At 32.3% G+C, this 19,086-nt stretch overlaps 1 protein-coding gene across 5 annotated transcripts in view; it reads right to left on the bottom strand.

The window, feature by feature from the left end:
• Positions 1-19,086, bottom strand: part of LOC110348635 (uncharacterized) — a 161,865-nt gene that overhangs the window by 125,848 nt on the left and 16,931 nt on the right. For 3 of the 5 annotated variants that reach the window (XM_087213815.1, XM_087213811.1, XM_087213828.1), the window contains exon 2: positions 980-1,103. In XM_087213815.1, the coding sequence (XP_087069941.1) occupies positions 980-1,103 (124 nt within the window). Of the gene's footprint in view, positions 1-979; positions 1,104-12,652; positions 12,927-19,086 lie in introns of all 5 variants that reach the window. The other 2 variants (XM_087213826.1, XM_087213819.1) reach the window with 1 other exon arrangement.

Genomic DNA, 19,086 nt, shown 5'->3' with positions numbered 1-19,086 from the left:
TAAGAATTAAGGAGAGTGATTAAAATAACTTCATCACAAAGTCTTCTGAATACTACCATAATAGTGAAGAAAAAGGGGGTCGGTATTATCACTAGGCAACCATACTGTGCCTACAAATGAAAAAATTTGGCTCAAATTTACCACTTCCTTTTTAAAATATCATGGTCAATTAAAACACAATTCATTTTAGGATGCCATATCTACCATCTCTGTTCAAGTAGAGTTTTCTGTTAGCTTTTCACACTTTACATGGATTGCTTCTGCCCAGAAATAAATAGCATAAACTCCAAGAGCTTAAGGCATGACAAATTCATTATGGTTGTAGCTATACTAGAAAACATGAGCGTTAATTCAAATAGAATTAACGATTCCCTCAACTCTATTGTTCACTGCTTACCTAGCTTTGTTATTTAAACCACTGTATCTTTCTCAGAAATGTCTTGTAAGAGGTAACCATTTTACCCTACTGCAAAAGTAATCACTGACTTATACTACATATATTAAGCACACAATAATAAAATGTGTATTTTTCCTCAAAACAATAATTAACTTTTTATCTGAATTCAGGTAGTTATTTCAGGTTTTATATTAACTGTCCGTTTTCTGTAGGTTTTGTTAAAAACAAATTGTGTATCATTAACATAAATACTATTTATTTCAAGCCTCCCAATCCCTCTCCAGAAATAATCTACTCATTATATTCTCAAGAATGTTCTTATGATTTTGGTAACATTGAACCACTTCACTGTTTGATTACATTTACTTATTTGCATTTATTCTTTCCTTCTAAGTTCCTTAAAGGTAAGATTTTATCTCATTCATTTTTTAAACCACACTGCCTAATGGAATAATTCACACAGATAAAGCACACAATATACATTTGTTGATGGTAAGCTAATTTACAATTGAGGAAGAACTGTCTGAAATTTATTAAAATGACAACGATTAAGCCCAAAGAACTCAGGAAAAATATTCTCACCATCTGTCCAATGTTTGGATCTCTCTCTGCCTTCTGACAAAGGAAACTGAGAAGGCTACTGACAAGTAGCTCTGATGGCATCTGGAGTCTTCAGATTCACTGATTTCTTCAGTCAACTCTGTATCTTTAAGAAGAGGAAAGAGATAGTTTGGAAACTATTCCAATTCAGATTCAGGAGTATCTTTTGCGGTATTAAGTAAACTGAACCCAGTACCTTTTCTTGTTAAAGTTCGATGCAGAAGGAGTCATGTGACAGGGAAGCATAAATTGCTTACTACTAGTAGTTTATTAAATTAAAACAAATGATCCTTGTTTTTCATATATACAATATATATGTGCTTATTTTTAAAGGTTTTTATTAGTATACGTTTGCAATACATAATAATTGCACTCATCTTGGTTGACCGGTATACATACTGCACATCGGAATTATTTTTATTTCTCTTTCCCCTCCCTGCCCACCCCGAGCCCCCAATCTCCAGATCCCCTTTCACAATTCCAGGAAGTCTAAGCAAAAGATCCTTACTTTCTACACACTTACTGACGAAAAAGTAGGTGCTTCGACAAAATAAACTGAAAAAAGTTTACAGTTGCTATGATGTGCTTACAAACCTTGTACTTTCAAACTTCCGAGTGTTTTGTCAAATTAACTGAATTATGTTATATCCCAAAAATCTAAACTCTCCTAAAAATATATTTCCATAAACAGGAAAAAACCCCAGAAAATAAAACAACAGCTATAATTTCTCCCATATTGGGCAGTTGCAGTTTGAAAATGGTAACACATAACCTTTCCAAAACAAAATTTGGTAATAAATATCAACTGCCTTAAAATGCCTCATAGCCACACAAAGACTTAAACAATGATGTCCAAACCTGATTTATTTTAGTAGTCAAAATCTGGAAACAACTTAAACGCCTGTCAATATGTGAATACATTATGATATATCTATATAATTTTAGTACTCTGTAACAATAAAATATTGCTATAGTAACAATAAAAATATGGATGAACCTCAAAATAATTATCCTGAGTGCAAAAAAAAAACAAGAAAAAAGAAACACCTTGTGACTGTATTTGCCTAAAATTCTAGAAAATTCAAGTTATTCTATTGTGAAAAAAATAGATAAGTGGGGTTGCTTAAGCAAAGATGATATAGAAGGGAAGAATTACAAATGGATGTTATCTTAAATTGCTGTGACAGTTTTATGGGTGTACACTTACATCAAAATTTATAAAACTGTACACCATAAATATCAACCGTTTCTTATACACCAATTACATTCAATAAAGCTGTAAAAAAAATCAAAATCCTTAAAATATTTTACATCCCTTAATGTAATTCCAAAACTAGGATTTACCCGAATGGGGGGAAAAAAGGGAAGCCATTACAAGTATTTAGCCATAAGGATATTCATTATGTACATGATTTCTACTATCAAAAACATAGAAATATTCATTAAATGTCAAAATAAAAATTAAACTAGTTTTAAAAATTAATTATGGAATATTATATTTATGTGACCATCAAAGTATTATATAAAAAACTAAGTTGTATGGAAGGATATAAAGTGAAAAACAGCAATCTAATGTTCAATATAATTGAATTTTTCTTTAAAATTATACAAAAATAAATATAAAAATTAATCTCTGCATTACAAGTAATTAATTTTCCTTTCTGGTGATTTATACTTCCTGATTTCTCTGTAGCAAATATGTAATGCTTCCTGATTTCTCTACAATAAACATGTACTGTTTCCTAGTTTTTCAACAATAAACATACTTTTTTTTCTAACAGAACAAATTAATGAATGAAAATAGCAACAATTTAAAACTGTCTACTTCCTAGCACAAGTATAAGTGTAAAACAAACACTTCTAACAGGTACTATATACTGCAGATGCAGTTCTGGACTATCATGCCACCTCTACCAGTAACCTACTAAGTAGGCAGGACAAACAGGGCAAATGGGAGCAAACATTAAGTAAGCTACATGCTTTACCAGTTCATGGAGCTGATCTAATTGGATCTTCATAAATCAGTGAAATGAACAGACAAGGGATTATCCCATTTTACAGAGGAGAAAAAAGACACTGACCAAGGCCTCCAATTGAGACTTGACTATACATTCTAATGGAATTTTCATAGGAGTAAGAAACGATCACTTTTCTTGACTATTTAACTAAAAGAACTTGATTCACACGAGCATAAATGTAACCAGTTTTGTAATTATGTTAGTATTTATATTAGAATGTGACAAAGATTTTAGGATTCCTAAATCTCCCTCCCCCCAAGCTTGGAAGCTATACCCAAGGCAAGCCCATCTCCCCCTTTATCAACATTAACTACCGAACCACTTGAATTGTACTCATTCGTTTTTCTTTCCTCCTTGTACAACAGTACCTTCTCTTCTAAAGGTAGAACAAGAAAGTAATTGTGACTATATTTAAAAATTCTACAGTGACATACAAACTGATGTCAAAAGATTAACTTGATAGGACTTTAACATACTGCTTTTTGGGTCAAGTCTTTTTCATTATAAGTACCTAGAAATGAAATAATCCCTAAGCAAGTATATACTATGAAGAAAATTACCAACTCTTGTCAAGAATAAAAGTAAGCATCTTTAGAGGAATTATAGAGCTGGTCAGTGTCTGCTGATCCCTTGAAGCCTAAGAAACTTTTACACCTCCTCTTACAGTCTCTCAGGACTAGGAGTCCTTGTAGCTAACAAAACTATCCTGCACTGAGCAGTTACTGTGTGTCAAACAGAATGCTAAAATTTTTTACATACTTGACCTTTAAAAGAATCCTTTGAGGTGATTATAATTATCCCAATTTTATAGTCAAGGAAATTGAGTTTGGGTTATCCCAAATCACAAAGCTAATAAAGAGGCTGATCTGGAACTCAAATCCTGGCAAAGCTTTAGTTAAAAAACAAAACTCAGAGTCTTGGCAGTTACCTAAAACAAAAAACACTGACTTTTCTCTGGTACTATCCATCTACAACAGTCTCAATTTACATAGTTTCAGGGGTCTCTGTTTCCCACGTAAGGAGTTAAAAATATTCCAAGCCCACAATTTGTGTCTGATATTTTGCTACATTCTAAAATTATTTAATGGTTGATCTCCACTATAGTATTATGCCCACTTTGAGATAACAAAAACTGACAAAAGGGCCGGGGATTTAGCTCAGTGGTTTCGCTGCCTGCTCCACAAGCTCAAGGACCCGAGTTCAATCCCCGGTACCAAAAAAACAAAAAAACTGACAAAAGATAATGTAGACTAAACTACATCATGGGATATTTACAAGATTTTTTATATTAATAAATGGATAAATTAGTTTCATATACAAGTCAGTGACACTAACTCTATCAGATGTATTTTGAATCATGATGATAATAAAATGTTTAAATAACCTTATCATAATTATGTTGAGAAATATGTGGAGTCATTAATACATGTTTTTGAAGAATATTAAATGACAGTAAAAAAACTGAAATATGTTAAAGCAAGATACTATTCATTTGAATCACATGCACTATGAAACAAATTGGAAGGCTAGACATTATGTGCTGAGATTAAAACATGAACAAGATAATCACACTCCCCATAAGATTCAGACAAAACCAAAAAAAAAAAAAAAACCCAAAATGAAAATAAATAAAATGAATGAGGCATAAAACAAAGTAAATAGAGAGGAAGCTACTTTACATAAAATGATAAGGAAAAGCTCTCAGAGGAAATGAAATTTATATCTAAGTAATCTGAAGACCTAGTCGCAAAAATTTCAAATAGAAGGAATAGCATATGATAAGGCCACAAAGGAAAAAAAGGACTTACATGCTCTAAGAACTGGATGACTATAGTGCGTAGTATGAGCAAGGAACACCGGTTAGAGTAAGGAGCACAAAATATAAGCTAAAATTTGTTTTATTGTAACACATGTTACTAAACATATATATAATAATGAAAGGAAAAAGGCCACAATATTAACAGTGATAATTCTAGATTATGAAAAAGAATTTACAGTTTTCGGTCTTAATACAACCCACATGCTCCAAAATAAGATGTATAAATATTATTGTGAGGGAAAAAAAATCTGTATTGAGATAATGTGGTTTCTGCCTTTTATCCTACTAATAAGTATTATATTAATTGCTTCAATATTAAACTAACCTTTCCTTTCTGGGACAAATGCCCATAACTAATACCATACTAATGGTGAAAAACTAAATGCTTTCCCCCCTAAGATAGGAAGGTGACGATACCCACTATCTAACAGGACAATAAAGCGAGAGATATGAAGACAAATAGATCAGGAAAAATATTACACTTGCATGCAAATAACATGATCTTGTATATTTAGAATTCCAAGGAATCTATTTAAAAATCTATTAAAATTTACAAAGATATAAAAATAAAAAAATCAATTCCATTTCATTTTTATACTAGCAACATAAATGGATTCCAAAAACGGATTCTAATTACTTAGAATAACAAAAAGGATATAAGATGTTGAATAAATTTTTTAAAGTACAAAACTTATAAATTTAAAACTGTAAAACACTATTGAATGAAATTAAAGAAAATAAAAATAAATATACAGTCCATGTCCTTTTCTTTGGAACAAAGATTTAACTGATTTTAAGATTCAGTATCCTTGATTTGTCAATTCTCTCCAAAGTGATCTATTAAAATCTCTTCATGTTTCTCTTTAGAATTGGCCCTAACATACACAGGAGTATAAAGGACCAAGAATATAAAAAATAATTTTAAGAAAGATTAAAGTTGTAGGATTTAAACTCCCTAATGTCAAAACTTAGCTATAAAGTAGCTGCAAAAGTATAGTGCTGGCATAAAGGCAAAAATATAGATAGTGGAATAGAACAGAAGGTCCAGAATAAACTCTCACTTTTAGGGTCATGATTTTTGACAAATGTGCCCCATCGACTCAATGGAGAAAGAATAATCTTTCTAATAAATGGTTCTGGAACAACTGGATATCTGCAAGCAAAACTATAAACCTTTCTTTCATAATATCTAAAAATAATAATTCAAGTTGGAGCACAATCTGAATTTGAAGAACTAAAACAACAAAACGTGGAGAAAATCTTGTGAACTTAAGTTGGGTAAAGATTTAATATAAGAACAGAAACAAAATTCAGTTTTTAAAATGAAAAACTGAACATGCAAATCTTCAAATGACATCAGTTAGATAAAAAATAGGTCCCAGAATGGAGGAAAATATATGCAATGCATATACATGACAAAGAAATGGTACGTGGCATGTATTAAAGTCCTTATAACTCAAAAATAAAAAGATAAACTAATTTTAAATGCACTGAAGATTTAAAGGTACTTTACCAAAAGTGATATTCAAATGTTGAGTCAACCCATAAAAATACACACCATTATTTTCCATTATACAAACGCAAACAAAAACACAATGAGATCCTACTACAAACCCATTAGAATGGCCTAAATTTTAAAAAAATACTGCAAAAAAATGAAAGGTTTGGGCGGACAGGAAAAAAATGAAATCTTCTTACATTGCTGGTTTAAGAATGTAAAACAGCACAGTCATTTTGGAAAACAGCTTAGCAGTTCCCACAAAGTTACACATATATGCATGCTCACAATGTCCCAACAGTTGCACACATGGATAATTAACAGAAATAAAACTGTGTCCAAAGGTTGTATGTAAATGACAGCTGTACCAATCATAATAGCCAAAACTGTAAACAAATCGAATACCCATCAACTGGGGAAAAGATAAGCACAAAGTGGTAACAACAACAAAAAAAGGAATAACTAGTAATTCATGCGAATGGCTGATTTCTTAATACTTAATACTGAAACAATACTTAGTAAAAGAAGCTAGACACAAGCATCTAAACTGTATGATTTTATTTGTATATGAAATCCCTAGAAAAGCTGAGTTGTAGGTAAAGAAAGTAGATAATCTTCAGGGGCAAGAGAAGAAAATAGAAACTGACAATAATAAGCATGAAGGAATCTCACTGGGGTGATCAAAATGTTCTAAAACTGGAGTGTGGTAATGTTTGCATATCTGAATAAAGTGATTCAAAAATCATAAAAATGAACATTTAGAGTGGGTGAATTGCATGCTATGTAAATTATAACCCAAGCTGCAAAAACTGAAAAAGATATTACTTCATACAGCATCATAAATTGCTTTAAAATGAATCTGATTCAAAACACTAAGATAAACCTAATGCATTACAATTACTCTTTGAAGAATGCAAAAGTAGACTTAACAGTAGACTGTTCACCTTTCATACACTGCTGGTGGTAATATATGTTACAGCTGCTATGGAAAACAGTTAAATAGTTCTTTAAAAAATTACATACTCCACTACTAGGTATATGCAGATCGGAAATGAAAAGGTATGCCCACAAAACTGGCATGCTCATAACGGCATTATTCATAATAGCCAAAAGTTGGAAACTCCCTATGCATCCATAAACAGATGAGTAAATAAAATATAAATCCATACGAAAGTATTTAGCTGTAAGAAGAGATGAAGTACTAATACATGCTACAATAACATAGACAGATGAACCTTATTATGCTGAGTGAAAAAAGGTAGTCATCAAAACCCATGTACTGTAAGAGTCCATTTATGCAGAATGTTCAGAATAGGCAAATTAATAGAGACACAAAGATCAGTGGTTGCTTACAGCTGGGGAGGTGAAAGGACAAGAACGGGGATTGACAATCGATACAGGGTTCCTTTTTTAGGGTCATGAAACTTAAAAATTACATGGTGTTGATTCCACACCTATGTAAAAATCAAAATCAAAATTAATGAACTGAAAATTTGAAATGTGCAAATTTTATGGTATGTGAATTATATCTTGATGAACTTGTAAAAATTATTTGTATTAAAACATCAAAAGTATTTCAGAGTAAAACTTAGAGCTTTAATTTTACTTATTTGTTTTAAGCTTGTCTCATATTTATCTCAACAATTTATTGGTAATCAGCTAAATCAGATAACTTTGGGGATAAGGAGATGGAGGGAGACAAGGTAAAGGAGACAATAAAAGGAATTAAAATGTATTATGTACATGTACCAATTTCCCACAAGGAGTGTAACCCTGCACTACAAATACGTGGTAATAAAAAAAGTAACTGCATTTTTACATACCATTTACAAACAGAAAATCACATTTAAAGCACTTAGGAACAAAACATAACTAAGCAATAAAAGTAACTTGTAAATGCTGCCTGTTCTATATAGAGAAAATTCTTTGAAATACAAAACCTAAACAATCTAAACAAATGAAATGACATACCACATTGATGATAAAGACTTAAATGACAATTCGTCTTAAATTGAACAAATGCATTTAATGCAAATCCAATTAAAATTTTAAAAGCTTTATGTTATTCTACACCTCACTGGAGCAGCAAAACTCCATCACAAAGACACCATCCAACCACAACAAGAAAATAATACAGGACTTGCCCTAACAGATATCAAGACTCATTACAAAGCTCTAAAACTTCACACACACCTGGAAAGAAGACAAAAAAACTGACTGCTGAACAAAACACTCACACATAGAGAAAATATGTGTCACAAGTTACACTGCAGATCACTAAAGAAAAAGAGAGTCATTCAATAACACTAAAACAATTCATGATCCATTTGAGGGAAAAAAATTGGATCCTTACTATTTAACATATAAAAAAACTACAGAGGGATTAAAGTTTTAAATAGAAATACAAGTTTTTAACATTTTAAATAAATAAAATATCTTTAAGAACTCTATAAGGGAAAGTTTTCTTAGACACAGAAGAAAAAGCTAATAAATTCAACTGCATCAACATTAAAACATTCTACTCAGAAAAATACAATCACAAACTGTACCACTGAAAACACAAAGCCAAAAAGTTTGGTATCTAGAATATATATCTGTTTGTCCTATAACATTTTATTTGAAAATGTGGAGAGGATGACACCTATAAGTGGTGTTAGAGCTCAAAGCAGGATGAGATAGGTACCCATGGTGAAATGAAAGAAATGGTGTGTACAGGGAGGTAGAGCCCAAGCTTTAATACTGCATTGTACTCTCCTGCGTATTACTTTTTAAATTATAAAACTTTTTATATTTGGATGCACAGTACTAGATACACAGTTTTAAGTATATAATGGACATAACACATAAAATATTCATTTCATGATAGAATATACTAGCAGTGAACATCGCATGAAAAGATGTTCAACCTCATAAACAATCACAGAAAAGCAAATTAAGGCCAAAATAGGATGACATTTGAATCCACTCAGTTAGACAAAGTTTAAAAACCAGACAATTCCAAGATTTGACAAGGATGTGGCTAAATGGGAGCTTCTGACACATTACTGGTGTGAGATACAACAGTCTAAAGATTCCAGAAAACAGCCTAGCATATCTCATATAACTGAACATTCTCTACACTTGTACTTTTGAATGTACATCCTAGGGTCTTGCACATGGGCACCAGAATATACATAAAAGAATGTTAAAAACAGCCACGCTTATAATAGCTATACATATGATATAGATACAGATATAGATATATACACACACATAAAAATCTCCGACTGCAAACTTGTTCTGTGAGTGTTCCACAAGATAAACGAGCAAACTGCTAATAAATTTTACCTTGATAGATTTACTAGTAGTACTTGATGCTGAATGTCACAAGCCCACAACAGAGCCAACAGTTCTTCCTCTTGTATCTGTCTGCCTCTGTGTCTTCCTCCCTCCTTCCCTTCCTCTCTCCCTCCATCTTTCCCTCTCTCTCTCCCTTCCCCCTCCAGGACTGTAGATAATCATCTCCCCACAGCAAGAGGTTTTGCAGGAGATCTCATCTGCAAAGGAGGAGGAGAAGAAAAAGGTGAAGCAATCCCTCACTTCAAAGGAGATTAGGGAGATACACAAAATGTGGGAAACTGCAAAATTATGTAGAAAAGCACAGATGAATAAGGCTGTAGCAGTGTAAGCAATGAATGTGTTTAAGGACAATGCCATGTCACATTTCCACAAAATCCTCAAAGGGAGGCAAAAGCAAGTGTCACTAGATAGGTTTCTTGTCAAAGTTGCCTGAAAAGAAAGATTCCATTGAGCCAACAGCAGTGATTCCTTTAATAAAAGTCATCCTACCCAATAACCCTCCTCTCTTGTCTCCTTCACACTAGCCAGGAAGGTTCTCAAACTTAAGTGGAGATTATTTTGTTGATTTCTCTTTGTATTTATATTTTCTTTATTATTCTGTATTATGTTGCAGTATTGTGATCAATTTTATATAAATACTTTTAAGTTGTGGAATGAATCACCTGAGTTTCCATTATTTCTTATGGGGAAATTCTCTTTGACATAGAAGTACTTTGGATTATAAGAATGTTTCTGGAATGAATTATGCTGGGAAGCCAAGGTTTTACTGTACAGTCTATTATTTATAAGTACATAATATATATGTGTGTATGATTAAGACAACAGTATAGACACATCAAAAACAAAACAAACAAAAGTACTCAACAACAAAAATCCACATGACCATTCACAGAAGGTCATCATTCTTATCATTCATCATTCACACAATGAAATATTAACCAGAAATAAATTCTAACTACATAAACAGTATAGAACAGTTTTTAAAATGATAAATGAAAAAGCAAGTCTCAGGAGAATATAGAATATCACCACTTTCACAAACTTTTATAAAAGTACAACATTAAATAACTTATTTAAGTATCCACGTGAACAAACAGTGGTCTTACAAAGAAAGTAAGTTAACACAAAATGGAAGAAAGTAGTGAGGGTTTGGGGAGAGGAGCAGGAGCAAAGACAGAGATGCAATCTCACAGAAGCAATATGGACAGTACTTGCGTGGTTCTGATTCCGTGTTAGGTGGCAGATTCCTGAAAGATCATTTTAATGTTTTGCCTCATAATTCAAAATTGTTGGACATCCTTAACTTCAAAATTTGAAATACAAAATGCTCTAAAATCTGAAACTTTTTGAGCACTGACATGATTTTGGAGCATTTCTGATTCTGGATTTTTAGATTAGGGATGCTCAATCTGTAAGGTCTATGAAAATATTCCAAAATCCAAATATCTTTAAATCAGTAACACTTATAATCCAGCCATTTTGGATAAAGGATTATCAAGTACAAGTCTAGTTACACTGAGTGTTACATAATAAAAAATAAGCATCTACTTTGTGACAAATCATACTTTGACAAGAATCTTGTTTGGGAAAGCATCTCAAAAATTTTCACCCAAGAACATATGCTAACTGCTAGACAACAGATTTTCCTTATTCTCTTTTTTGAAAAATAAAAACAAAAGTATATATAAAGAAGTACAGGTTCTTTCTTATGACCTGAAAGCAGACATGCAGATAAAAATGTATAGCTTCAGGGCTGGGGATTTAGCTCAGTGGTTCTGCCGCCTGCCTCGAAAGCACAAGGTCCTGAGTTCGATCCCCAGTACGGAAAAAAAAAATGTATAGCTTGTCCAATCAAAGAATAAAGCTAATTCATTATCTACCATCACTTTGGTCTCAAAACTAATGTAAATATTTACTAAACTACTGAAAATTTCAGAACTGTCTTATGATAGTCATTTGGCAAAAATTACTTAACATGAAAAATTCAGGTAAATTGAAGCAATTTTAATTAACAGAAAATTTTTCAATTAATTTACCTTCCTGTGATGCATTACATCAAACAAAAATGAAGATAGATTCATTGACCTGATGGACATCAGGTATTTTTCCCTTTTTTAATGACGCTTGCCTAGGGAACATATTGTATGGCAATAAAACAAGATACTTCATATTTTCTCACAGGAATAATGATAAAAATAGTGTGGCAGTTCTTAATTAAGAACTGAAAATAAACATATATCCAAAGCCAATGAAGTCCAACTGTAGAGTCTGAAATAACTTAAATAGGAAAATCAGGCTGCAAACCATGACATGCCTAACAAAATGCCCATCCAAAGAACAGAGAGAGGAGGGAGGAAGGCAAACAGAAAGAAGGGGAAGCCCCAAGGCCAAATCAGCTCAGAAGATGATGAATTAAAGTTAACAAGATAAATACATTTCTTCTGTCTGTGTACAGACAGGAGAATGCAGTCAGGGAACACTATCATTCATTTGAGATGATCCTCTCCATCGCTGAAAGTAAAGCTAGATTGGAGGTAGAGTGAGTCAGTGATGGTTTGAGTCAAAGAGCTAACTTTGAGTCAAGGGAGTGTGATTTTTTTAATTCAAAGTCAAATGATTAGTTAGTAACAAGGCTAAATTTATAACCATTTAAAACTAGAACAGTTCAAATTCTCACTACAATGGCCTAGTATACCACTATGCCTTCTCATATCTTATAAATCTGAAAATTCTTTTAAATTTATAAAGTCCTCATGCCATCAAATAATTTACTCTGGACATAATAGAGCCAACTAGAAAATATTTTTAAAAATTACTATCAGGTATACTTAACTCTATACTTAATATCTATAATTAATCAGCTACTATAATTTAAATCAGCTGTCATTTTTGAAAACTTACTTGGATGAGTTATGGCTCTGAGAAAAAAATTACTTAAAGTCACTGAAAAAAGTAGAGATTTACTTTAAAAATCTTCTCACCAGGACCGGGCGTTTAGCTCAGTGGTTCTGCCGCCTGCCTCGCAAGTGGAAGGTTCCAAGTTCGATCCCCGGTACCAAAAAAATAATCTTCTCACCATATTCTCCAGTAGTAAACAAAAGGAATACTATTTTCTTGGCAAAACTTTAAGACAGCCGTTGAATCTACTTTACTGAAGGCTTCAGTCCAGAGGGGATATATGGTCATCTTAGGGCTGGCTATATGTTGGTTTTGGGTGCAGTCTTTACCCCCTCCTGCTCCTTTTCGCCTCTTCCTCTACAGGAGGGAAAGCAGCTCCATTAATTAAGCCTGGATTAAAAGTGTAAAGCCACAGATTGTCAAAGAGTTATGTGATGTAATAATCTGTTTTTTAAAAATATAAAAAAGCCTTTGACTATTCAGATTGAGAATATGGTTTCTGTAAATAATGGTCCATATGAAAAGCTGAAAAATTAAAACTAACAAATCTGCAATACTTTACCTCAATAACAAACTGTATAAACACTACCCAAATAAAATTATTTAATAAAATAATTAATTCTAATATTACTAATTACATCAATAATAAATTTAGTACATATTCTCATAAGAAATTAGCCTTTCAATGCCTAGTGATCCATTTTTGGAATCCCCACAGTGGGACATATTGAAACACGTTCTCTTCTGATTCTTGTTCCTTCAATTTTTCTATGTAACATTCATGAATTCCATGTAAAAATTCAAAAAAATTCAATCTTTGTCATAAACGGATTAAAATTTACTATATACTATGTATCAGGAATCGTATTAAATGTTAACGTTTAATTCCTACAATTCTCAAAACAGCCTTAAAAAATTATTCCCATTTTATCAATTAGAAAATGGATAAGGTGGTTTGCCCAAAACCAACTTTCAAAAAGTAAGTGACAGAGTTAGGATTTACACCAAGATCACCTAGTCTTGATCAAAACCATCACACTACAGTACATCAGTCCTTATCCACTTCAATCCATGTAGCTGTAAAATTGCTTTGACTCAAAGTGAGCAGCCTCAAATATACTGCTATACTCTAATGAGGACTCGCAACATGAGATATGTTTTAAAACTAGTGGATTATCTCTAGTTGCTATGATTAGCTTTTATAAAGCAGACACAAGTATCAGTTACTGATGACAGAGCTAAGTTACATATTATCTCATTAATTATCTATTAAATATTATCTCATTAATTATCTATTAAATTAATTATCGACTTTATAGATAAGGCTCACAGGTGTTGAGTAACTTGGAGGTAAGAGGTAGATGATCTGGGATTCCAACTCAGGTCAGTTTGTTTCCGTAATGCATTCCACAAATACTACCCAGTAAAGCCTTCAGGGTCACAATGGCCTTGGTCAGGCAGTCTCCTACTTGTTTCATAAAAAACGGACAGTCGGTTTATAATTCACTGGTCAAATACACATTCTGCGCTATGCTAAAGACACAAATATAATTACAAATCCTTGCCAACCACACTAGACTTTCTGGGTAAGAATATATTCCTAGGGTAGTCTAGCCTCTGGTAATTTCTATAGGCAAATTCACCAAATAAATTGCTTCTGTTACCACCAGGATATAAACACCTTGGATTTTTCTCACTGGAATAAAACCTGTTAAAACATTTTGAAGGAAAATCTTCAGGGCTTTTTTGTTAAAACATTTTGAAGGAAAATCTTCAGGGCTTTTTAACTATCAAAAAACTGAGGAAATGTTAATACTTTAAAATAAATCTTAGTCCAGTAAGAACTGGCACAGGGCCTTTTATTTTCTTGCACTCAGCAAAACTACAAACCTTGAAATTCAAATAGTAGTTAAGGGCATGCATCTTGAGTAGTTCCATATATGGTGAGTTACTTCCAAACTTTTATTCCAAAAACAATTTTTAATCTGGATAATGTCGGCAAAAATTGCTTTTAAACCCTATAACTGTCATATGATGAGAGGAAAATCAAGTCTATATGCCATTATAATGTTTTCTCTAAAAACTTTTCCATGGGAGAAAGAAAATGAATATTCTTACTGACTCCGAGGTACGATTTTGCTTCATAGAGCAAACAAACTCAGAAACTACAGCTCCTAACCCTATACTGGTCTAGATCTTTGTGAAACTAAAATAAAAGCAAATAAACATAATAAGTAAATGAGTATGGCAAGAGGAGAGTTGAAGGGAGCAGATAACTGGATCAGCAGGTGGCAGGTATTAACTGTTTCAAACTTCAAAGGAATTCAAAAGTATAGACTAGATTTTGTGAAAGTTCTTAGAAGTTAAAACAAAGAATAAAGGAAAATGTGTGGAAGAAAAGGTTCCAATTTGGAAGATGTGCTATTGAGCAAAACGATAATTATCCTAAAACTTTTCTTTCAAAAAACATTCAAATTAACATTGTCAACTGCATGTTATCTTTTTATAATAGTACACTGATGACAATGTACTTTATGTTATTTCCTTATATGTGCAGCATAATGTGCAATGTAAAATGATCTTATTTTAGAGATCAAAAAACTGAAGCACAGGTTAAATGATTTGCTAATAGTCCCTTTGGACAGCCATGGCTCAAATATAAATCTTAGGACTCTAAGGCCCGCATTTTTCAAGCTATTGTTAAACTGTAGCTGTGACAATAGCTGCTCTCACTGTCTACAGAGTATGTAAAAGAGAAACACAATGAGCCCTCCCTATCTGTGAGTTCTGCATTTATGGATTTAACTTGAATCAAAAATATTTGGGAAAAATATGTGCATGTCTTGAACATATAGAGACTCTTCTCTCCTGTCATTAGAGTATTCCCTAAATAAAAGTTTAACAGCTACTTACACAGCATTTAGGTATAAGGTACCATAAGTAATTTGGAGATATAAAGGAAAATTAATAAGTTACATGGAATATTATACCACTGTATATAAGGGATGTGAGCAACTGTACATTTCCATAGGAGGGTCCTAGAACCAATAATGAGGGTTGATTCAATACTTTCCATTTATCTGGAGTTTTGCTTCCCTATGTTCAGTTAAATGGAAAATTCCAAAAATAAACACAAGTTTTTAACGGCACACCAAGCATACTGAAATCTTATTCCATGTCATTCTATTCTACTTGGGATATGAATCATTCCTCTGTGTAGTGTATCAACACTGTATATGCTCCCTGCCCATTAGTTACTAGTGTTCCTCTCAATTATCAGATCCACTGTCATAGTACCACAGTGCTTGTGTTCAAGTAATGCTTACTTTACTTAATAATAATGACCCCAAAGTATAAGAGTTGTGATTCGGTGATTTTAGCAATCTGGATACACTAAAGACATCATAAAGTGTTTCCTTTAAGTGAAAAGTCCTCTACTTAGTAAGATAAGAAAAAACCCATATGCTGAGGTTGCTAAGATGGATACTAAGAAAAAAATCTATCTGAGAAATTTTAAAGACAAAAATTTTCTGTTAGGTTTGCTGTTGCCTCTCAAACTGGAAAAGTTTAGGTACATAAGGCATTACATTTATATCTGTTTAGGCAAAAGGATATGATATAGAGAGAGACCAGTACTATATGCAGCTTCAGGGATCCAGTGAGGGTCTTAGCACGCATTCCGGATGGGGGTGGGGGTGGGGTGTACTATGCTCATTTCATACAGTTTTGGCATAAAAAGAAAGCATGATAATCTCCAAATCACATTAAGTGAGATGAAGAAAGGTTACACTAAAAAGCTAAGAAAAAAGCATTCTATGGTCACTAGATTAACTTTAAATCATGTGTAACATCCCAACAAATGCTGTAAGAATGTTTTTCACCCTTAACAGAAACTCATGGGCATACTTAAATACAATAACTGGAATTACTGCAAAAAATTCACTGAGCTCACAAGTAATTGGGTTTGACTATCTGAAGTTATATTTCAGTAAAAAGATTATTAAAAAATAATTTTAAAGGACCCTATACATTATTATATACTTTCAAAAGAATTACTTAAAATCAATTGCTATTCTGAATATATAAGAGAATGTATCTACTTAATTCAACTACTTTCTTTTTAATAATAGTAACCATGCTCTTCAAACATACTCTTAATTTTGAGATTATATGATGAATTTTCATTAAGGGATAATTGAGTGACCTCTTTATAATAAGGCCTGAAAGTTTATATCTTTGAATATTTAATTGTAACAGTTAATTCTTATCTTCAACTTAAAAAGATAACTAAATACCACAAAACGTAGCTCTTAATAATTTCTTTTATAAAGTATATATAGTAAAAATTGAATTTAACTTATATTTAGGCTTTTTTACAAGTTCCTTTATAATCTTAATTTGCTTATTTAAATTCCTTATTTCCTATTACTTTTCCTGTAACTGAAAAGAGGAAAAAGAAAATGTTGCTTTGCCAATAGTGAATAATCTTGAACATAAAGACAGAATTTCCATTTTAAAAGTTCAATACAATATGCTGCAGAACAGAAAAAAATTATATTCATCCAATTCTGAAAATTCATACAAGCTTGACAAGTGTTTAAGAAAATTGTAAAACTGATTTGTGTTTTTCTTTATGAATATTCCATTAATAAACTAAATACATATTCAAAGGATTTGGCCTATCCACTACAACCTTAACAAATACATTGTTTTAATGTATTTACATATCCTTTGATCTGTTCCTATTTCAAGTAAGATAGCAGGCAGAAATTTTTAAAGAGGAAAACAAAAGACACAAGAGAGGTATAAAGTTTTACATTAAGAAAGAAACTCTGTATACAGACTGAAGAAATTTTGTTCAACACCGACTTTGGCCTAATTGGCTGGGGTATCTACAGGAGGTCTCTAGGGTATGTTAGGGCTCAATGTTTGCATACTTCCAAAATTCATACACTGAAACTTAATCCCCGATGTTAGCATATATAAAGGTGGGCCTTTATGGATTACGTCATGAGTTCAGTGTCCTCATAAACAGGATTAAAGTCCTATAAAAGGGGCCCCAGGAGCTCCCTGACTCCTTCTGCTATGTAAGATTATAGACAGAATATGAAAGCCCTCACCAGAACTGAATCTACTGCCTCATGTTCTTAAACTTCCCCACATTCAGACTTGTGAGAAATAAATTCCTGTTGTTTATAAGCCACCTAATCTATGGTATTTTGTTATAGCTGTCCACGCAGGTTAACACAAGGTACAAATTCAAAAGCATACTATATGAATCTATCAACTAATGGTTTTTATGACATCTTTCCTTCCTAGTAATAATACCATATTTCACAAGGTCTACAAGCAAATCAATTATAAAGCTACACCAGTCTAAGCACAGTGATAATGCAGAGAGAACTCAGAAGATGAATGTTCAGGCAGAGCTAGGTGTCCTGGTTAAGTATGTCTGTGGATCCCGATGATGGACTAAAGGAAATATAGGTAGCAGCTGATCTCCGCATTAGAAGTTAGAGCTTTCATGGGCAGAAACAATTTTAAGAATGTCTGAATGTTTCATATAATTTATATTGCCTTAAATAAATGAAAACATTAAATATCTCAAATGAAGGTAGTCTTTAAAATTCTTAGTCTTTTCGATATAAGTAAAATGCAAATGCCTTACATGATTAGAATAAATAAAACTAGTTTATTAAGCCAGTTTTTACTTGCTTACACAAAATTCAGATTTATCAAGACTAAAATATATTTCCCTTCTCTGTGACAAATGTCAAGCTAGCTTATCAATACCTGAAAGTTAAAGAAAAATTACTAACAATATAATATAAAAGTCTTACTTCCCTATCACTGGAAAGGCTTGACTACATTGTTAAAAAAATGGAACAATGAAACAAAATATAATAGCTTCTAGATGTTTTTCTCCCAAACATTAAAATAATGAGTTCTGAGAATAAAGTTCTGAAATAGCTCACAATCTAAATACTCCCTGAAAATTAAGAGAAATATGTTACTTCAAGTGTATAACTCAAAGAATTGCACAACATGTTTAAGCAGAATTCTCAACCTACTAATTAAAATAAGTTATCTCAGAAAACAACAAAAAAGATGTATTGCAAGGTAAAAAGTATTCTCATACATGCTTTCCTTGAACATAGCTGTTGGCCACATCTAATGAAACAACCGGTACTTCAGAATTATTTACAAAAATATAATTTAATAAATATTTATCATTACACTACCATAAAGACTGTCACCTATTCTCAAAGATATGAGAAGTTAATGTCAAAGATAAAGAGAAATTTCCATCTAGGATTCTGGGAGAAAGGGTATTAGAATTATTTGATGTCATCGCAAAGTTTGAAATACCTCATTTTCCCTCTGGCAAACAGGAACAGAAAACATTAAACTAAGAATGAGAGCCATCCTAGATATAGAATGATACTGACATATGGGAAAGTCTACACTTAGGAAAAACGTTTTGGTAAGCCTGAGACATAGCCTACACTTTGATACT

The sequence above is a fragment of the Heterocephalus glaber genome, unplaced genomic scaffold (assembly GCF_053883595.1).
Source record: "Heterocephalus glaber isolate CG9 unplaced genomic scaffold, H.glaber_assembly_v1.0 deba00000122, whole genome shotgun sequence".
NCBI classification, from domain to species: domain Eukaryota; kingdom Metazoa; phylum Chordata; class Mammalia; order Rodentia; family Bathyergidae; genus Heterocephalus; species Heterocephalus glaber.
This window is presented reverse-complemented; position numbering and strand designations above follow the sequence as displayed.